General features: G+C 31.3%; 1 protein-coding gene and 1 pseudogene across 3 annotated transcripts; one reads left to right on the top strand and one right to left on the bottom strand.

The window, feature by feature from the left end:
• Positions 1-4,147: 4,147 nt before the first annotated feature.
• Positions 4,148-10,818, bottom strand: LOC148628795 (CD209 antigen-like protein C). Of its 2 annotated transcripts, XM_088594626.1 has the most exons (6): positions 10,684-10,774; positions 10,202-10,248; positions 6,758-6,851; positions 5,619-5,707; positions 4,846-4,927; positions 4,148-4,432 (listed from the first exon to the last, which is right to left on the bottom strand). In XM_088594626.1, exons 3-6 carry the CDS (start codon positions 6,819-6,821, stop codon positions 4,212-4,214), a joined length of 456 nt encoding a protein of 151 aa, XP_088450752.1. In that variant the 5' UTR covers positions 6,822-6,851; positions 10,202-10,248; positions 10,684-10,774; the 3' UTR covers positions 4,148-4,211. The 2 variants fall into 2 exon arrangements, with proteins under 2 accessions (XP_088450752.1, XP_088450741.1); XM_088594615.1 differs by lacking the exon at positions 10,202-10,248 and having other exon boundaries at positions 10,684-10,818.
• Positions 10,819-11,411: 593 nt separating this feature from the next.
• LOC148628794 (uncharacterized) lies at positions 11,412-18,214 on the top strand (annotated as a pseudogene). The gene is made up of 2 exons (XR_015924497.1): positions 11,412-11,510; positions 13,400-18,214. The product of XR_015924497.1 is annotated as an uncharacterized LOC148628794 (transcript).
• Positions 18,215-23,767: the final 5,553 nt, after the last annotated feature.

Raw genomic sequence — 23,767 nt, 5'->3', positions numbered from 1 at the left:
AATTAAGATAACGGCACTGTCATTAAAACATAGAATTCAGTTAATTTTTTAGATCAAGGAATATGTAAGTACAACAAATTACGTGCAAACTTAGAATGAAAACCGAAGAAAACTGATCAAAAGACCAAAAAAGGAAAAGTGTGAAAAAAGTATAATTATCCGAAAAAGGACGTACAGAAAAGAAAGAAATAAAAAAAAGCAATACAAATGCCATTGTAAAACAATCTTAGAGCATTTAGCAGATGTTACACGAGGAGAGTTGTTTAATGCTTTATAGTAATACTTAAATATACTTTGTCTTATAATTTACTCAACAAAAAACGTTTTTTATATGAACTTGTCAAACAGTACCTGCCTGACCTGAATTTCGTAATGATGGATGTGATACAACCAGGAGATTAAGATAGAGATATTCTGAATAGTCCGGAATCCGGAATGAGATATTTGTACATGTACATTTGTATTTCTTGTAAGCACTTTATTTAAGAAGTTTGTTGTTGTCAAAAGTACCTGAACAAAAACAACATGTGGGTATACTCATGCGCTGAGATGCTATTTAAGTAATACCAATCTAGTACAAAGTATTGAGTATTGAATGGTACATTGCATTTCATTTCCATAAATATATATGGACAGCGAAAACAGACACTCCCAACAAAGATTATGAAATAACCAAAATATTACGTACAAAGAGACAAACGCAAATGAGGAACTTGGACTCCACAAAAAACTGTGAGCATGGACCAGGTGCACAGATAAGGTAAGCCGGACGACGTCCCCTATTTGTCAATAAGCACACGCTAATTTCCTAATAAAATGCCAAGTCCGGGGTAAACAAAAGAGGAAGGAAAACATATGACACGATAAACAAATCGGTTCACTTTGTGCAGATAGATAACGATGTTATGATGATGAACATAAAAAATCTTGTAGCAAGATAACCCTATTCCAGAGGCCAGTTGCTTAGTATATTTGAAATGGAAGCATGGGTCATTAAAGTTTATATCCTTGAAAAAAATATAACATCCAACGAACAGTCTTGTCCTATTTAAAAGCTATTGTAGAGAAAGAGAATGACACACATACTAGTTACTGCAATACCTTATGGGTGCAATGACATCGAAAGTAAAGGAATCATTTCAAGCCAATATAACAGTGATGAAATGTAATGAATTTATTTGACAAAAATCCAAGATGGATAAGGCGTCATGGACATCGCCACTCTACATCACCTTAGATGCATGAAGTCTCCACAGATGGTTTCCCTCCTTTCATACGAAAACCTCTTGGACTTCATCACATTCGAACTAAACTCTATTCTATACCTCTCATTCTACTACAATCTCTTTACAATACAAGTCTTGTACTTAAGCTTCTGAACCTTCGAAATTGAGGACTTCAAGGCTGAAACACTTGACTGTTTTTACTAAACTCTCCATTCAAATATGGTCCTTCCGGTCATGTCGTAACGGGAGATTTAAACATCATAAAATACGAATCTCTTCGTTAGGTCCTTTCTAAAGGTCTCAAATACCGTGAACAAAGCTCCATAAATATTTGAATTATAACATTATTCTTATGGATAATGTTATAATTCAAATGGATAAATAAAATGGACAAAACGAGAACAAAAAAAAAAAAACAAAAAAAAACAAAAAAAAAAAAAAACAAAAAAAACAAAACAAAACAAAACAAAAAAAAATTGTCAGAGTGGGTAAATGGTGTGATGTCTTTAATTTTGAAACGTGTGAAACATTAAAGCAAGTCAATAAGTGTCAATGCTACATCAGATGTAGCAAAAACATTATGTACTATACATTATAAACATGTTGTCGTATCAGCGGAGAAAGCCCAAAACATTACTGTGTTTGTCTGTAAAGTGCCAAACATCCAATATTTATTATCGTAGGTAGCCATAGAAAATAATAGCAGCAATACCACCAACACTGCTATCTCACAAAGAAGATATAATGGAAAACTATAAATCCGTGCTATCCTCTTTTGATTACTCTACTAAAGACGATGATTGTGTCAAGGTCACGAATTCATCCAAACAGCGATACTTAGCTGGATCTGCTAAATGCAGCACTAAACCTCATTCAAAACTCTATACTCACATCTGTCAAAGATGCTCTCCAGTCCTACCAACTCACTTATTATTCCCGTAGAGGTACTGATTCAATTTGGATCCTAAAAAAACTATAGATCTTCTGGAAACCCTCAAGATTTTTATCAGAAAACCATAGCATTAAAACCATTGATTTTCCCACCTTTATACTACAATTCCCAATACTCAGTTAAAATATCGTCTCAAATACATTATACTTCATTGTTTGTCAAGAAAGCAGCACACACACACACACACACACACACACACACACACACACACACACACACACACACACACACACACACACACACACACACACACACACACACACACACACACATATATACAAACGTCTCAGAATGTGACGATTCTATTCGCTACACTGTTCCATCGGATCAAATTGATACAGGGAAGATCTATAAACGTATAGAAAGGTCTGAAAAATTTCCAACGATGTTAGAACTGTCAAATTTGCGAAGCAAATATTTGGTCGTTCCCTCCGCGGGACTCGAAGTCGTACCGCTGTGACTACTATGGCAAGGAAAAGGAAAAATCTTTTGACTAAATTATACGATAAACGCGATGAATTTTTATTCCGTATTGTCAACATTTTTTTCAGCACCTGCGTTTGCAGTTTTACACAACTCATACTGTATGCCACTGCTTGCAGCAACTACGCACACTTTTTGTGCCGCGCATCACTTTTTTTCAATAAGGTTTCTGGAACAGAGCTATGTTGCTACAAGATATAAGTCATCACTACAGAAGTTTAATGGTCGTCACCAAGAACTCATGGATCGTTACAGTGCATTCATTTGCATCATGAAAACTGATTTGTTCAAAGTGTCAAAGTATTCCCTTCTTCTTCCGTCTACCACGGATTTTCCGTTTAAGAGGAACTCGACGGATGTTTGTCGAAAAGCAGAGGACTCCTTACCAGTGCACCTTGTCCATGTTCGAAGTTTTTGCTCATTTTCTTGTTTCTTTGTATGTACTATTTTGGTTCTTCTATATTTTTTTTCTATATTATGTTCTTTGTTGTGTCTGCCTGTTTTTGCTGTTTAGTTTTTGTCTCTGAATTACTTTTGATTTCCGTTAGAATCTTGGTTCCCTTAATTACTTTTTCATGTATTTGACTTGTATTTTAATTAATTAAATTTGATCTGTTTTCTTCGGAGATCTAAGCTACGCTACGCTTTAGTGCATTTTTTGCATTTTCCTAGTTATAAAGTCTGCTTCCTTATTGTCATTGCTAAATAAACGTAACAATAATATCACCAAAAAAAAAAAAAAAAAAAAAAAAACTAATTAAATATATAAAAATAAGTTATTCTAATTTTTCCACTCGTTAATGGTATTTTATTTTGGTTTAAATACACGGAATTTCGTCCAATATTTCAATGTGGAACTCAAAAGCCAACACGCATGTTAAATTATAAGTAGTATAGCCAACAGATTAAGATATTCACGATGTTCATTTTTCCATTTATTTACTTTTCTTTTTGTTTGTACTACCACTTTGCAAGTTAAAGCTTTTTTTTTATTTCAATGTTTTATCTTACTCAACGAGTCAGTTTAGTCGATTTTATGCAACGATACATTACTTCAATAGTCAGTTGTAATATACTCTTATAGTTAACAGTGGGTATTACACTTAAAATCTAAATTAATATTGTTCTAGTTATGTGTTCGATATGTTTTGAACATGCAGACGCTATTTGTGTGCATATTTGTAATAATTTTCTATATTTCTGCATACATTTTATAATTAATACAATTGTATGAGTATTTATATGTCTTTGTGTTCCTATATTCAACGCTTTCTTTAAGACAGTATTACAATGAGCTCCAAATTCGCATTTTTTGGACCATAATTAAATACTTGGAAACATATGGATGGCAAATTTTAACTTTCTTACCAAACAGCATGTATGTACCATATGTGAAAACAAATAAATCGCAAATCCCTTTTAACAAGTGGTCAAAATGAATAAAAAAAATTATCATTGGTGGTACAAGAAAAATAAAGAAGAGAGATAGTTTTAATAATATTTATCCATATCAATTTCCAATTTCCATTTCTTGGCTTCATACATATTGATTACAAAGGTTTTTCACAGATAAACTGCCGCTTTGCACCACAAGGAAGATCATTCCATACCATTGTTTTTGGATATACTTCAACGCAGTCTTCCCTCCCTTTATAATTATTTGGTTCGCGTCGGCTCCATTTGGTGAAGATCTGCTTCTTCAGAGTCATCGATCTTACAAAGCTCCCTTCAACAAATAGGTCGGTAAGACCTATCCAATACTTTTGATGTCCTTTAAAAATAATAGAAATAATAAATGCATGTCTGTGGATAATAGAGTTTGGTCAAATTTATTAAGATTTCTGACATTTGTCATATTAATGAAGTTTGGTTTGTTTACTTCTGAAAATTGCATGATTGGTTGATTATATACGTATTTAAGAAGCCTTGCAATTAACTGCTTAATTTCCGTTGCATTTTTTTTTATAAAAGATAATTTAAATACAAATTAAAATATAACAAGAAAACCGTAAACGTTTGCAATTAAGAATTTTTAAGGAAATTCTATTTTCAGAAACAAATATCAAAATTTATGGATAAAGACAATAACAATCAGTAACTTGTAAATGATTTATTACTGGTTGATAAAATGAGGCATAGCAGCGATGAATGGACATAACGGTTAATTATTTAAACATGTCATACCCTTATATATTTTTTTAAGTGCTTCAAATTCGTCTTCTCCATGAATTTCAACCAACTTTCCGCCATACACATTACAAAAACCCTGTGAAAAAAAATCATTCAGCTTGTTTTAATAACACCAATTTAAGATTTAGAATTTTTATGTATAAAGCTTATATACTGGTGCAACACAAATTCAATTAAATACAATGAAACCTGAATGTCGAATCCCTTAAAAAAATTGCATGGTTTTTAATAGTGTTTGGTTCTGATAGGTTCAAAATATATTGACATTTAAGAGGTAATTGTTTTGGACAGGTTTCCATTTATTTAGAATTCGATTTACACAGGTTTTTATTGTGCTACATATCCCAAAATCACTGCTTGAGCTTTAAATTTTAAATGACTAAAAACGTTAAAATGTTCAAATCATACAAGACCAAAAATTATCAAGTGATTAACTACCATATTTAAATCACCAGTATCGCTCAATTATGAAATAACTACTCTGTTTCTGAAATAAAACCTACAGTGAACAGGAAATAGCGATGGTTGGTTTTAAGCGCCCCACAAAAAATTCTACTCACATAAAAATAAGGTCCGTATCTTACAAATAATGTACTTTCATTCGATTAGAGAGATTACAAACTGAAACATATAGGATTTGAACTAATAATTCATATTTTGATAATTGCTACATATTTTTCAAACATGAAATGATGTGTTAAAGTATTTGGGAAATCATTCTGTAAAAAGTATGTCAATATCTTTTGATAAGTATAATAGTGACATACCTGCGCTGTGAAAAAGTCAACTGTGAAACTGCTAAAAAAGTAGCAATTTTCCCCCGCATATACCCATCCGTAACTACATTCTCTACCATCTGGAATTAAACATGAAAAGTAGTTAAATTGCAAATGTTGTTTAGATAATAATAATAATAATAAAAATAATAATACCGGTTATTACTGATAATAATTGGTTGTAAATGTAATTAGGCCTGAGGAATGAAAAAAAAAGGTTTTTGATACTCTAGCTGGTCGACATCATGGCGGTTTTATATTAAACGTTACTGTACAGCTAAAATATTTTCCTGGATGGGCTCGACGGTTTACACAAAAGCTTCTTGAATTGAGTAAACATTGTCCAGATGTAAAAGCCATCGATTCGGAATACTATAATTGTCATTGTAATAAACGTAATTCGCATAATTGCAACTCAAATATTTTGCAACATCTATATGATTTACGACCTTTTAAAATACGAATTTTAACATATCTTAATTCATTGGTTGCTGTAAGGTAGAAGACTGTTATTTTTATTCAGAGAGACCTTATTTTTCAACTAAACATTATCAACTTATCAAAAATTTTCTTCGTAATTCATATAATAAAATGAGACAGAAAAATGTCTTCTAAGGTGGAAATGCGGGGCTTATATTCGTCGTTTTGAAGGGTTCTTCAATGTTATAGACTCTTTGTCAATGCAACTGCTAGTGGAGCAGAGACCCCCAGGGGTATTCCCTAGCCAGCCCGGTAATCAGACTTGTCTGACGTAAATTATATCATTCATTGTATATTTTTTAATGAAGTCTGCAGTCCCACAAAATACAAAACCTCTAAAGCAATGATGCTGATTCCTTGCATTTAATATGGTAGTTCTGACATGTAATAGTGCTTTATTTTACTTCTTACTGGGACATTATAGGCAATAAGAACTTCTTGTATATTTTTTTTGAATGATATCTATATTCACTTATGTTTGGTTTACATGCTGGTCATGTTAGGTTACTCAAAACGCATAGAACGCATGAACAACATAACAAAATTTTATGTACTTTTTTTTTTTCCTCTACTTTTTGCATATGTTACTAAAAATAAAAAAAAATAAAGATTGTCCGCGCAAAAAAGGTTTAAACGGTTTGTATATATACCTGCGTTAGAGTCTTTAATCAAACCAAGAAATAGGAAATATGATAATATGATTTGTATCCGCATTTTCTCTGGTCGTCGATTGGTTATGTTTTGCTGTAAAAAATACAGTAGTAGAAGATATAAATTATTGACATACAGAGTATCGAAGGACTTCATGAAGGTCCATTTTACATCACCTCGTAAGATCAAAATGATTATTATCTTCGTATATGTAAATCGGTGAAGTCGGGCATTTTGATTCATATACGAAGATGATACAAATTATACAGAAGCTGCATAAATGTACAATAAAACCAAGATAAGACGATATTGTCGGAGAAAATAATTACTAAGAATTGATAAAGCGTCATAGCAACGAGGATTTGTCTAGATACCTGCAGGGCCAAAGTCTGCTTGAGCATTCTACTGAAGATAACACTCTATCCAAAGATATGGTTAATAGTTAATGACGTACTTTTAGTGAAACATTAAAGTTTAACGTCAAAATGGCAGATATTTCGGGGCAAAAATGTTTGTACAATCGAACAGATTTGGCTTTGCATTACTCCGACATGCTAAACAGAATTTTTATTGTGCTAGGTCCCAGACACAACAATATAAAGATGGAAATAATTTCCCGCTCCGACACACTTTTTTTGACTACGTCACCCCCCCCACTTAATATTGCGTAATTGACGGGCAAGCCACAAAGAAACCACGGAAGCGGTTGAATCATTATAATTATGAGATATCTAAGAAACGGATTTCAGTAGTAGCAGTACTACTTTAGACGTACATTCAAAGGGACTTATTGCAATTTGTCATTTATCTTTCTCATTCATTACTGTAAATGTACTAATTTTTGTTGTTATTTTTGCATTTGACAGAAAGCCTCGAAAAACAGTACATGTGAAATTGATTTTTAACACTACATAACGCATTTTATTTTTTAAATCAACCAAAACTGATATCCGCAAATATGCTCATTTGACAGAATCCGCGTAAATTAGCAGCGGAAAAATTAATACCTTCACAGAATTAACAATGCTCCTATCTAACATTTTTTTTATCCAAGCGATAGAGGAGATATACCAAGGTTTATCTGGTTTAGATAAGGGAGAGTTCAAACACTATATGACCCTACTGAAGAGTCTGAAGACAAAGGCTAAAAAGGCATTTTTCATCTTTAAGACAAAATGAAAAGAATAATATACGATGCAAGTATTCTTCAGACTTGTCTACCATCCATGTATAATGAACTATTCATCGTTTTCCTACAACATGCGATATGCTACAAATCCACCAGACTTATTTCCTGCTATGAACTGCTATACACTGTGCATATTACTTAGTATATACATCTAACCCTTTAATTGCAAAATGTGACATATACATGTATTTGATACACCAACTGTGAATAACAGGATTTCTTATCAATAAGTCGTTTGATCCTGGACAAATAAGACACACTGAAAAAATGTACTGCCTGATGGTACATCTGTTACACATGTCGAAAGCCCGAGAGCATAAACATTCTCCCGAACAATACTTATCTACCTAGTGGTTACGTTCCTTCCAAATACTATATATAAGAAGACATCATGGATTCGACCGAGGCCCGTCAGCACGAATGTTAGCAAAAAAAACATACAAACAAAAACAAATCAAACAACAAACAAACTTACGAAAAAAAAAGGAAACAAATAAAAACGAAAAAAAAAAAGAAAATGAACAAACAAAAAATATATTAAAGTGAAAGGATATTTTTAAATATGCATATTCATTGGTAATCAGTGATTCTGATTGATTATATACTTGTGTTGTACTCTACCTCCCTTCTGTTGGTTTTAAATCTTTAAATAAAACGTGTCAACGTAACCGAAAATATACACACCATCAATACATGATGTGTTGACGTACACAAAGTATGTCTAGGTGAGATCCAAATAAAATGAGTATAAAAATGTTATTTATGATCAAAGTTGAATTGAGTAAGAATACTTTATGGAGTTTGTACTAATATTGCTTACAGTTTTATAAAAGAAATACTAATAAAAGTGCTCTAAATGCAGTAAGAATGATAACGCGCATTAAAGGCTTAACAAAATTGATAAAATCAATGAAATAGAATGTGAAAAGTTGAAATGAGGCAAAAGATAATTAGCCAATTAAAAAGGATAAGCCGATAGTATTTTTAACAGTGTGTAACTAGTTACAAATAATATAGTAAAGTAGTTTCAGAATCCATCATAAAGCATCGAAATGAACCAATATTGATATACACGCATTAAAACTGGAAGAGCTTGTATCTCAACTAAAGCCAGGGATGGGGAAATCTTAACCTGTAATCTCAATTGACCGTAATCGTAATCAAATGTAATTGATAACTATTTCATAGTATTCGCACAATTCAGTTATCGTTGAGTTTATTACTGTTAACTTTTTGATTACATAATTAAAAGAATAGTACTTAAAAATGAGATTATTATGACGTATTTCCCCTTTTTACAATGCTGTATCCATCTGCACCATGAAAACTGATTTATTCAACGGGTCATAGTTTTCCTTTCCTCGTTTGTCTACCCCGGACTTGACTTTTTATGAGCAACTCGGCGGGTGTTTCTAGAAAAGCAGAGGACGCTTACCCTACCGGTGCACCTGGTCCATGCTCCCAGTTTTTAGTGGAGTCCGAGTTGCTCATTTGCTTTTGTTACTTTGTATGTATGATTTTAGTTATTTTATGCTCTTTGTTGTGTATGTCTGTTTTCCATGTTGGGCCTTTGTCCCTACATTCTTTTGATTACCGCTATAACCTTGGTTCCTTTGATTACTCTTTTACATTATTCATAAAGCTTAACATATTTATTGATTTAAGCAGCTGAAAGTTAAGCTTGACTACTGGACATAATATTTCATACACAATAGTGGTGTACATGTAGCACTGCAAAGAAATTTAATTTCTATTTCATTCTTTCTTGTTACCTGCTTCTTATTAACCACAGAAAATAGGAAATATGCAATTGAAAATGATTTTTACATAATGTTTTAAAAATAATTTATAAAAAATATTTGCAAAATCTTCGACAGCAAATTTAATAGAACATTTGATTAATATCCAGCATTTTTATCTATGGTTGTAAAATATTTCTTCATTGTTCGATTCAATAAAATCCTTAAATGCATGTACTATGGTGTATATATGCAAGTCAAAATTTAATTAAAAGATTGATACATATTTACACAAACTTATTAATCAGTGCTTGTATTTGTAAATAACTTTCTTTTTGGCTATACATTTGTTGCTTTTTAAATTTTGACAACTCAGATAAACATACACCGAGTCTACTAATTAGATTAAAATAAAGCTTTACCAGTTTTGAAATGCATGATGTATATAATGAATGAATTATTTCTTTTGCTTTAAAATTGTATAAATTATTTTGCTAAATATATCATTTACTTACATATGCCAAAGAAGATTGTTTTTTCTTTCATTCATTTGTGAAAATATCTGAAGTAATTATATGTGATCGATTACATTTGAAATTATGAGTAATAACAATGTAATCGATTATATTTCACCATTGTAATCATTATTTAATTGATTATATTTGAATGTTATCAGCCCCATTCCTGACTGAAACATAAGTAATTTACGTAAAGACAAACCTCTTTATTATTGAACTGTTGTTTTTTTTTTAATTAAAAAGGGCATGCTGTTAGAAATTTCTTCTACAATACACATTTTTCAACCCAATTAATGAGTATCTATATTAGACTTATTCAGAATTGGTTAACTCGTCTCTTTTTGAAAAAAATGAACTATGTGTGAAAGATGGCTAGTGACCTCCCCCCCCCCGATCCAGTGCAGTTTTATAGAATACTCTTAAGAGATTAATATATAATGAATTACGACAAAAACTGTTAATTTTGCTAAAATACTTACAGTTAAGACAGACATCAATGTCCCAACCTGAATCTTTTTGAAAAAAATAATATCATTTATATAGAACTGTACAATACATGCATATCCGTTTCGTACAGACGGAAAATAAAATGTTTACTCAACATGTTTATTGCAGGAAAAGGGAACTTTGACTAGGATTCAATAAGCGACATTTTAATAAGCAGTTGTTGTTTGCTGTTGAACTGCATTGTACATGATGTTACAATGTACAATTTTTATCTAACAAATGTAAAACTTTGCCAAATTAAATGCCAGTCAGGGTCAGGTAATTTTATCGATTTGTCACTGCCAGTATCACAAGTGCCATCTTTCAACCAGTATATTGTGGTTTCAAGTAACAATGGTGACATATTGTGGACAAATTGTCAAAATATAACTTATATTGATTTCTAATCTGTATGCCAATACTAAGTTAAAACTTAGATAAAGAAACAGAAAAATGTATATAATTGATTATAGAGTAAAAATTCTGGCGGGAAATTTTCCCGTATTTTCTATAGTAGAATATAACCATAACCAAATTTTAACTGTTAATATCTCCTGTGGGTAACTTTCATTTTCACTTATATTTTTGAATACAGTTTCTATAAGGTTTACTCAAGAATTTCCATTAAAAAATATTTGGGATTAAGAAATGCATGAGTATCTAAGTGTAAGCTTCTGTCTTGTTCTATATCATTAAACATACTGACAACCAGGAACTAAAATCCATATTTAAGGTGTGCCATGTTTACAGCTGAACTAAGATCTGTTTCTCTCATTATACATATATTTGTTTAATAGTTGTATATGTATAAGGTTTAAAGGTAAGGAATTGTCGATACGAACTCAGATAGTATATAAATCAAATGATAACCACTACATGGTGTGTTTCTATTAAAGTTAGTTCAAACTACTACTCAAACTAACCCACTGACCTCTACTTTTAAAAATTACTTCAATGCATTTATCAAAAATATTTATTGAGATGGAAATTTCTATGATGCCCAAATTTTAAATATGCTTGGAAGAGAGTTGAAATATTTAAATGAAATAAAATTTTAATATTAATGGTGGGTGGCTACAAACTTATGAATAGGATTATTCTATTTTTAAACAAGCAGGTTTTAAACCATTCATTATAAATGCGTGTCGTATAGGAAACTTCTGTTTTTGTGTTAAAGAAATAAAATAAAATTCCACAAATACTTGAGTAAGTTCATGTACTCCTTAAATATAATAATTCACTTTTTTTGTCGACTGTGTGTACCATTTGTAAAGAATGTTAAGAACAAAACACGAGTAAAAAAGCATTCTCTTTCTTTTTCACATGGGTTATTTCTTTTTAAGCAATGTACAATGTTCAATTCTTAATCCTGTTAACCAGTATTAACCAGTATTATGCATAGTTTTTTACCGTATTATACAGAAATATGCTTTAACCTGATGTAAAAGACATAACTCTTGAAATCAGTGATATGTTGTATTTTATTCGATTTCATCAAAGCTTATGAAGCATCCATTTGAATTATATGAGATTATGTAAAATGGTTTACACAAACGCACCAATGATCTGTAGGAGTTACGGCCCTTAACCTGGACTTACCTCTTTAATCCATCCTTAAGGTCATTTACTAACCTTTCATTTTCAATTCTTTTTAATCGATGTAAAATAGCTAGTTCTCTAGTTTTCCCTAGTTTAACACACACACACACACACACACACATTGTTTTGTATACGTCATTCGTAGTTTTTGTTGCTATTTTAAACGAGCGAATAATATCTGATATGACGTATAACCGTTACTTTGATCTTATTTTAAAATTTATTTTTTTTAAACATTCAGTTACAAAACAATTATATCTAAAAATATTCTCAGGGGAAATAAATTGCTGATAATATGCCTTCACAAGAATGATACATTGTAATGTCATTCCACTTTTAAACTATCTACAGTTAATGTAAAAAAACATGCTCACCATTTGAATTCTTATAACTTCGTATGACCACTGTTGTAATCACCAATAACCGTTAATTCGACGTATTTACTTAATGATGCGCAAAATATGCGTGTAGCATTCGGAAAATTGTTTGTCTTTTTTTATTTTAAAACTTAAGGAAAACTTGCAACATTGTTTCTTATCTACACAAGCAAAAATATATCTCATGATTTTCACACGAATTTGACATGATTTTCACACGAATTTGACATGATTTTCACCTGAATTGAGCAAATAAACTAAGTGTGACAGAGTTCACATGAAATTCGGGTGAATGGAGCCTTCACGTGAAATTCACACGAAATGTTCACATGAAATTCGTGTAAGTGAATTTCACATGAAAATCATGTTAATTTCATGTGAATTTCACATGAATTTCACGTGAAGCTCGATTAACATGAATTTCATGCGAAAAATATTTGCCTGCGTAAAGATTTAAGTAAAACTCACAATATTGTTTTTCTATCTAAAGATTTAAGTAAAATTTGCTAAGTTGTTTTTTTTATCTAAAGATTTAAGTAAAACTTGCTCAGTTGTTTTTTTTTGCAACAAGTACACTGATGTCTATCAGATTAATACCATATCATAAAGCAGTTATAATTGCTTAATTTCCGGGACTGCAGTGCAGTTGTCCTTTTTAAACTGAACGTTTATTAGTTATTTCCGAACATTTTCACAAATAGTATAAAATTTGACTTTTTTCATATTTTGCCAGCCAAATATGAACCCGAGTCAACAGCGAGTTGCCTGGAAACGATATTTAAGAAGTTGTGCTGAACTTGGGTATGATCCAGAACCGACTATAGAAACAAGACTTCTTCAGAGGTATACCACACTGTATCATGAATACTGTTATGACAATAATATTGATGTTGACAAAAGCAAAGAGTTGGAGGAGTTTTTGCAAATTGAAAAGCTTTCTCAACTTCTTTACTTAGACCTCTGCGAAGAACTTGGGTAGAATGCATCATCAAAATCCGAAGAGATCTTTTGGATATTAAGCAATACATTTACCATCGTTTGGAGCCAGAAAAACAAGAGTTCATATATGATTTAGGCAGCAGGGGAGAAGGATTAAGGATAGATACATCAGACGTTGATCAGATGGTGGTTTTTTCTGACAACGTTATAGTCAACGATGCAATAGAACTAACTGATATTCCCCAAGATTTAAAGCTTAAGGCATTCATAATGGAAAGATCAGCTAAATATCCTGGCTATGTTCATATAAAAGCAGACAATGTATCAAATTGTAAAAAGAGAATAAAGGATTCTATCTGTCTTTGGGATGGCGTTGAATATCTGTCAAGTTTCAAATTCCGAAATCATATAATTCCGGCACTTGGAAGAGAAGTATTTGCCCATGGTCCTTGCACTTCTATCAAGCAAGGCCATAGAGACTGTGACATTGCTTATTGCCTTAAATGTACTTTTCTACCATTTGAAGTTACATCATGGAAACATAGATGTGAACGATTCGTATGGCCTTCAAAAGATCTTGTCGATGAGTGCATATCTCAAGGTTGTCAGATTGCCCCTGTGGGGTTCAAAAGTTCCAGTAATGAACATTTTGAGTGGAGGATTTCCTTTATTCTAATGGAAAAGAAATTATTATATTCTTTAAACCATGTCCAATTTATGTGCTATGGAATGTTGAAACTATTTCTGAACGAAGTTGTGAATTCAAAAGAAGTTTTTAAAGATATACTTTCTTCGTACATTATGAAAACGACAATTTTCTGGGAAATCCATGAATGTTCAGACACAACATGGTCATCAAATACAATTATCCAAAACTTTAGAAAATGCATTGAACGCCTGTACTTTTGGGTAAAAACAGAAAATTGTCCAAATTTCTTTGTTCCTGCAAACAACATGTTTGCATGCAGAATGGAAAGCCATAAAAGAAAGCAGTTACAAACTTTCCTTAAAAACGTGCTTGGGGAAAAGTGCTGTGGCTTGTTTAATTGCTATTCAATTGATCTCCCCTACGTAGTGTTTCAAACTTTGATAAATGATCATCAACAAATTGACTTGTCACTGATGGAAACTGACAACGTTTCAAACAAGGATAAAGAAATCCATTCGTGGCACGAAATCAATGCCCAATTCTATTCATTTCTTTTCAAACAATACAATTTAAAAACATTACAAGCTCTCCTTAGTACATTGATTTCAGTGCAATGCTATAAAAAGCTTTCTACTTTGACACAAACAGCAATTAAAACCTGGATAAGTGAAACAAAGGTATACATTGCTTCTCATGAATTCAAGAAGATAACGGAAGAAATGGAGCAACTAAAAACAACAGAGGTATTAAATACCTGTACTGAAATTTTTCGTAACAACGATCATCCAGGAAGCGTTGCTTTGTTGTACCTCGCAACTGCTATGTACATTACGGGTAGATATAATGATTGTTTGGAAGTTATCATTGAAAACAACAAACGGCTTAAGGAGAACTATTTGCAAGTAATTTATTTTTCTAATATATTGCAACTACAAGAGTTGAGGCTTGAGCTTGAGACAACAATTAAGAGAACTATGCTCGGGAGCGATGGAACTTACTTACATCTCGATCCTAGTGTTTATGCGTGTATGTTATCTGTACTTTGTTACCATCATTTAGGATGCACTTCAGATTCCGAATCAGAGTATCAACTTTTGCAAGAAATATGTTCTGATATTCCCTACATGAAAGTTGTATCATTTCAAGAGATTTCATGGCAGATTTTGGGTATTTGCGCGGAAACTTTAGGGAAATTTGAGGAAGCTTACCACTACTATCTTAAGGCGTTGAAATCCAAAAGAATGCTCCTTACTGATGCGTCCTGCATATTAAGGATTCTTTGCCTATTGCGTAAATTGTCTTCGAAATGAAGATTAGCTTTATTTTTGGGGAAACTTTATTGTACCAGACAAATACAAAATACATGGTATATTGAATCAATTCCACAAATTTAGGACTTGAACATACATATATTTTACCCTTGTTTAAATGGTCACAAATGATTTATACTTTGTCCTTCGTGTCGCCGGTTGTAGACACTTGGTTTTCGTGCGATAAATAATGTATTAGCTTCTTGTTTTTCTTACTATTTTTTTACAATAAAGCTTGTAAGAGTAATTATGGGAACAAAGGTTACAGCAGTGACCAAAACTACAAAACAAAATGTTCGTTTTGAATTTGGGGTTGATGGCCCCAATGGTTTTAGAATTAGGGGTCAATGTATCAATAATGATTTCATAGAATTTAACTACGTAACTCAGATAAAAGCAAATCGATGTTTATAATTTGTTCCACAATATTCTATTCCAGTAAGGTCATACTGAAATTGATTTTATTGTTTATTATGAAAAAAGGAGGACAATATCTATTATATTTCCAAAGTCCGGAATGAAGTTTTTTTTTTTTTTTTTTTTTTTTTTTAGAGAAAATGGATCTTAATAAAAATGTGAAACAAGATCAAATCACCAAAGAAAGGCTGTGCTTTATTTTTAAGATAAAGACTTGAGGGCTTTAAAACGTCCGGAAACAAACATTTTCTGATGATACATATATATTAAACGTATGGGAACTATTTGTTAGGTTGTGGTTGTGACAGGAACCTTATAGGAACTAAAAGACCAAACAATGGCCACTTCGATTCTATTCTGGTCAAATTATGTTTTGGGTCAAAGTTCTTCCATCAAACTTGAATCGTGTGTACATCCTTCTCCCATCAATTAATGGTTCAAACTTAGTCGCATCAGGCTTCGCCCTGCAAAACGTTTTTGTAGCATGCATTATTCTCAAAAACCATAGGAATTTTTTGCTCAGTCAATATATTTTCAATATTTAGTTCAAAACTTAACTATAATAGGTTTTTCTTCTAAAAACACAAAATTGGATCAGTAAAGTAGCAGTGTTTGTAAGAATCATGCAAATTCTATAATATGTGAGACTCCACAAAAGTGCCACAAATTTTTATATTGTTATTAAGTTGCATTATGGGTCGATATTATAAAATGTTTAATTATACATTCCAATCGGTCTGTTTTTAGGAAACAATTCACGTCGAAAATCCATTAGTTCAAATTGTATTTCAGCGTGATTTGCAGAGTTACATGTATTTATCTTAATTTTGAATTCTACTTTACATTCTAAATAAATTCTATCTCCTGAGAACAAGAGTTATATGTAAAGGCACTTATTCCTTTCTGTTTAGTACAACATTTTTAACAAAATATCAAAAATAGATATATGTAGGGTTTCAAACCATTAATCATAATTTGCATGATTCTTATCTTTAGTGCTATTTAATTTGACATCTAGAAATATAAACAAAACCGGAATAAAAAATATTAAAAACAAGTCTGAATATAAAAATAAAGTTGTAAATTATTTTTTTAAAATGAACATTTAGAAGAATAAGGGAGTTACTTATTTCGCTACTCGTATTATTAACATTTTAATATGCATTTAAAAATATATTTTTGTATTTCATACTGTTGTGTAATAAATAAGAAAAATGAAACATACACAATCAATTTCTAAAACATGTATGTACATATACCATATTTAATTATGACGACTCCATGGATATTATAATTTCCCATGTTATTGTTATTTTGCTTTTGTTACTTTGTATGTTTGATTTTAGTTACTTTATGTTCTTTGTTGTATTTGTCTGTTTTTCATGTCTGGTCTTTGCCCCTGGATTGCATTCTTTTGATTACCGATATAACCTTTGTTCCCTTGATTCCTCTCTCTATACCTTTCGTTACCATAGCAGAATTTCAAAATTCTACGTTCAAAGCAAAGGCTTTGTACCGGACTAAACCATTTTATGCAGAATTTTTTATAGACTTAGATTAAGTATTGAGGTGACCGAATATTAGATTTTATTTCAGTGTGCTATGGCAATAAATTCCGTATTTATAGTCGATTTTTAATTAAAGACGCTTACATTATTGATTTAAATATTTATGAAGTACCAATGTAGCTGCCCTTTTACATTGTAGTTACAATTTTTATAAGCAATGTGGTATACGTACACTATAAATCGATGATAACACTAAAGTGAATCCTCCATATTTTTGCGACGAAAGTCTGGTCTCTTAAAGTAAATTCAGGTCAATGTAGCAGTTTTACCCGGATTAGATGGAAAATACCATAGACAGAATTAAATTGGAAAAACTTGGCTATTATGCAGTGATGACCAATTATTTTTAAAGAATAACCAAATAGGGGTACTAGAACTACATCGGGGGTTGTTGGTTACTATATACGATCTTACGTTCATTCATTTTAATAACATGATGTAACTTCCGCCCATGCTGGCGTCATAACCAACGCCAAAGTCGACAATGCAAATACAATAATGTATTGTGTTATTTTCCACGACGTTTTCGACATTTTTTGGGCGCAAAAGTTTAACTTTAAAGAATAAACGCAAAAATAAAACAAAAGCTGAAAGTTACTTTGCAAAGTTGAAAATTGCGTTTTGTTAAACACAATTGAATTTAAATTAAAGACTATGCAACTATAGTCTGTGTTTACGTTCGTTTCATTATAATTCCACATTTTCTAATTCGTTACGTACAGTCTGTTTACCATATTAGTAGTACCTTTTTATGTCCATTCTCTTAGTAATTCAAAGCGGCATTTTGTTCTATTCGTTTATCAGTCTGAGTGGTTGACCTTCCATAATTTTTCCAACACAGTTCCAAAGAATACAGTTTTGTGATGGGTTGAGTCATCATACATTTTGATGTTTTAAGTTCAGCAGATCTCGGAAACCAATGCGTGGTCTATTTTCTTCGCTTTGTACAACATCTCCTCATTTTACATCTATCTGGTTTCGATACTCACATAGAAATGTAAGATATTCATTTCGACATTTAGCCCAAAAATTTTATAATAGTAACAGCTGAAATTTGTTCGAGTCATAGCGAGTTCAATAAATCGAAGTTCGTAGATTTCTGGATTTTTTTCATTGCCGATCCGAGATCGACTTTATCGTTAGATATTGCTTATTTCCTACGAAGTTTTGTTAGGTCTTGGATATTTTAATTTGCTTTCGGAAGGTAATGTTGATTTGTTGACATTAAAAATGCTGTCTTTGCGTTAAAAAAAACTTTCAGATTTCCAGTTCCTTCGTCAATAATTTGCTGATATTAATTTTCTTTCATGTTTTTATCATGCCGACTTCGGGACATTCTCGAACTTCAATTAGTATTATGTTAGATTAGAACTATCTAATTAGTAATCATGACTTAAATATTACCTGTAATTAACTAAAATGACACTTTGATTAATGATAGGGTTTCAGGTTTTCACACCTTTTATTACCCAACCTTAAAAAATGGCTGACGTGTTCGAGTTAGTGATAGTTATTCTCTAAGCTTTATTACTGAAAGGACCTACTAGTCAGAGAAATCAAAGGTTATTTACGTTGATTATATAAGAGAAAAGTTTGGTACTTTGAATTTAAGAAATCCGAGTTCGAGCGAGTGAAGTTCAGCTGTATGTCATTTACTTTATCATTAAGTGATGACCAAGTGGGGCTCGATATCAATTAATGGCCCAAAGAAAACATGAATATGTAATTACTTTTAATTCAGATACAGAAGACATTGAAAAGACCTACAAAATATGAACAAAGAGACATATAAATACGCATACAAAACAATTTAATTATCAAATATATGCAAATTAAAGAACATTATTGCAAATATTCAAACAAACAACATCAATCATATTGCATTTGCATGTTCAAAACAGATTGAACACATATACAGCACAACTCAACAATCAAGCAGTTAAATGTAATACCCTCAATTAACAATAATACAACACGAAATGACCATTAAAGTTCTTTATAAGTACTCACTATAACAAGGTACCTTAGAATCAAATCAATTAAACTGACTCAATGATATTAAAAACCAAAGTAATCAAAGAATTAAAATGAAAGTTGCTAAAAGCTCTAACTTGCAAAATGCCAGTACGAAAACTGAAATTTATGGAAAAATGAACATCATAAATACCTTATCTGCTGGTTATACTGCTTTCTAATATGTACATCTTGGCCTTCTAATTCCACATTGAAATACTGTACAAAACTCTGAGTATTTATACCAAAATAAGATACTACTCACGAGTGAAAAATTAAGGACATCCAACCCCTAAGTGTAATTTAACCAGTAACAGTCAGTGAGCAGATTTTAGGCACAATGTGAAGTAAATGCAAAATGCAATGAAGCGTATAGTAATTCAGACCACTGTAGAGAACAGATCAAATTTAAAGAAATGAAATATAATGGAAAACATAATTATTAAACTAATAAAAATCAGCTTGTCCACATTAAGCTTCATCGTTTATTTAGATCTTCTCCATTCCCTGTTTTTTTAGACCTTGTTTAAGAACTTTGACATATCTGAATTATCCCACTGATGACACTTCGGAAAATTTTAGCACATACAAAATTTGGTCTATGAAATGAAAATGTTTTTTTTTTCAATAAGAAAGCAATTTACCTCTTCGATTAACTTGAGTAATGCTACTAATATTCTTGCAGGAACTCAATAAGCACAAGAACATAATGATTTTAGTTTCTTAAGTACTTCTCCGTCTAAGAATCAGGAAAAATGTGTTGAAGGGGTGTCACATAATGGGAAAAACACAGAAATTTTATTGCATTAATCCAGTATTTATACCTGATAACCTCCAGAAATAATATGGAGTGTTTGTAAAATTTGCCTTTTTAAGATACTGATAGGTCAAATTCAGTTGAAATGCACTATGGAAAAATGGCGGAAAAATTTTCCTGCACTTCTTCCTTATATAAGCAGTAAAAAATATCTATGTCACAGATGCTTCAGGATAAATTTAAATAGCTTTTCAGTTGTTTTCTAGACGTATTGAATACATTTGAGACAAAAAAAAAAAAAAAAAAACCAAATCGAGAAATATGATGTGTCACTAATTGCCTGATTCTTACACAGAATGGTACTTAAGTAGTTTGTTTCTTTTATGTTATATTTTCTGTTAAAAAGGGTTTGAAATAATGTAACTATACTGTTAATCAGCATTGTACCAAACGTATCTCAATATTATAGCCGTTAAGTTATATACAAAGAAAACTATTAGCATCTTAAATATCTTGTTCTAGGGGAGATTGCTATAGCATAGGTAACAATTTTATTTTTCACGAAATAAAAAGAATGGTACAGAAGCATAAATTTATAAATTCCGGAAATAATTACATCCTACGAAAAAACACTGTCCCAATAGTCTGTTTATAAGGAGCAAATAAATTCTTATTAAAGCGGTTACTATAGGAAACGTACAAATGTTGTTACTACAAGAAAAGTAAAAACACATTGTATTCGTTATATCACTAAACCTTCAAAAAAGAAAAACATGTTATAGGGGAATAAATACTGGACAAATTTCAAACGATTTTCTAAAAAGACTTCTGGCTACTATATCTGATAAAATCCTTCAATTAAATAAGATTTTAGTTGTCTTTCGAGGCAACTGAATTTGAGTTAGAAAGTCCTTTAGTAAAATTTATTTTTATTTTTTCATTTCCCATTAAACTTCACACTTCGTCAATGAGGGATGGTACTATTTGTTCCCAAATACAATTTAACTTTGTTGATGTTGCAGTGTTATGTTCTTAAACTCAATCTGAGCAACTGGAATGTACGAGACCTCTTATATAACATGTTGTGCATCTGCGTTAAAAAATTAAACAATCACTTTCTACTACATACGTCATTTTCGGAATATGTCACTGTTTACAGAAAGATATTGAGGTTTCTTTATTTCAGAAGATTTATATAAACAGGACGTCAGTGGCACTCTAAACTATTGAACATTTTTTTATGATAAAGTTAAAGATTATTGACAACGAAAGCAGATTAGACTCATGAAAAAGTCATTACATGTATCCCAACATACCAAGGCAAATAACAGCATAGTTTTGTCAAAAATGTTGACATAGCGTGTTTAAAAACGACAATGTCGAAATAATGACATGTTTAAATGATCGTTATCACTTTTTATCCACTAACAATATTTTAATTACTTGACATTTTTAAGCGATATCTGACACATTAATGTACAACTGTTACTCATAATTGACCTTGTTAAAAAGAAAATAAAAGATTATCACACTAAAAAAAGCGTCCAAAATTGAAAAAGAGAATTTTAATATCAAACATCATTTGGAAAAAGAGGAAATTGATACATAAATACATCTTTAAGGTTTATCAAACTTATTTATTAATGTTATTGTGCAAAATAAAATCACACATATATTTGAATTTTTTTTATTAAAAAATATCATGTGAAGTTATGTAAAGTAAGATATTAATGTTATTTTCAAAGCTGTTTGACGCATGAATTTGCATGGTAAATTTATCAACATTAATTTAAAATAACTCTATCAAGGGTTGATACATACCAAGAAACTTATATTAAAGGGAAATAATTGGCGGGACCTGTTCTATATATAGAAATGGGATGGGGAACTTTAAATTATTTTTTTTTAATATTACAAGAAAAAGAGTTCCGCCACATACAACTTTCTGTTTGAAACATGAAAGATAGTCAAATAAGTGTTCTTAAATTTGTCAGAAATTCTATACACCAATTTTGTCAGAGTAAGCAAGGCAATGACAATTCTCTACACAAGTAATTTAAAAGGTTGAAAAAGAAGACATATTTTCTACAGTTAGGATCAATTATCTCAAAATCAAGTCAGATGACCCATGTTTTTACGTTAACATTTCAAAGTATGTTCATTTACGATCATCTTTCAGAAACAAAATAGTAGAATCTATATACAAAATATTAGAAGGGTAAGATCGAACTACCTTACAGATACATATAAACAATTTTTTCAGGAACAATATCAAACCAAAGTTTAATGCCAGCATCACAAGTTCATTAAACTGAAATAGAGTGATACTGATAAAAATTAGGTAGGCTATGTGATTTAAATAGTTCCACAGATAGAAATCGACCTTATAATATACCATCATGACCTACTTTATTACCACGGGACACCTATGTAGTTTTTTGTGTTCTGTCTTTGAAGTTGGAATAGATGTCGATAACCTAGTCAGTTATGACAATATCATCATAATTTAGAGCTGTTCAAATTTGAATGACAGTGTTTTAAAGATTATACAGGTGATCTGTGGAAATAAACAGGACACATTGGTATATTATACAGCAGATTTCTATCTGGGACGTATTAATTGACTTAGTCGCCTACCTTTATTTGGATTGAAAATGGCATATCTGTATTTCAAATTGCAATAACTGGAGAGACAACGCAAATGTAAATACTGGGTCTTAAAATTGTTTCATCTCTCTATGTTAGGCAAGCGATTTGAAAAAAAAGTTTTTCGTTAATCCAAACAATTTTAAAATCCAAAACAAGTTCGGTTTAGATAGTTTTCACGATAGTATATTTCTCTTCTGATGTCAAAAGCCAAATGATTTTGTCCTTGTCATTTAACTGTTTTTTGTATTGTACAAACGCATACCCTTTCTTCTGGAAATTGTCCTAAATGCATTACACACAAAGTACCCATCATATCAATATTGCAAACTTCGATATTCTGTTACCCGATATCAAGGAATGCTTTATGTTAAGAAAAGGTTGTAGTCCTATATCGATTTCCATTCACAAAATAAGTTATATCATAGCTGTATGAAAGTTGGTCGAGAATCTGAAAAATAAGATTAGCCGTTCGCAAAGTTCCATCCTTAGTCACATCCATAAGGATGATAATCATAACCGCCTGCAAGTAAGTTACAATGAAAATAACTGTATATTGACTTGAAATAAAAGCAATATACAGATGAGGTTTAGAATCGGTGTAAAACGCGTAGCTCGACGAGCGTTTTTTATCCGATTCGTGGCGAATTCGTATATCGTTTTTATTTCTTTTTACTGCAATCCTTATCATTTTTAATCTAATATTTGTATACGACGTGTTATTTTACATTTTTCCCTACTTGTGACCCCCGATAGTGACGCTACGATAAACAGGTAGCTCAAGGGTAAGAAATTAGATGAT

The sequence above is a fragment of the Perna viridis genome, chromosome 1 (genome assembly GCF_037379345.1).
Source record: "Perna viridis isolate PV_CMFRI_1.1 ecotype Kerala chromosome 1, ASM3737934v1, whole genome shotgun sequence".
NCBI classification, from domain to species: Eukaryota; Metazoa; Mollusca; class Bivalvia; order Mytilida; family Mytilidae; genus Perna; species Perna viridis.
Note: the sequence above shows the minus strand (reverse complement) of the source record. Positions and strands in the feature narration are given on the sequence as shown.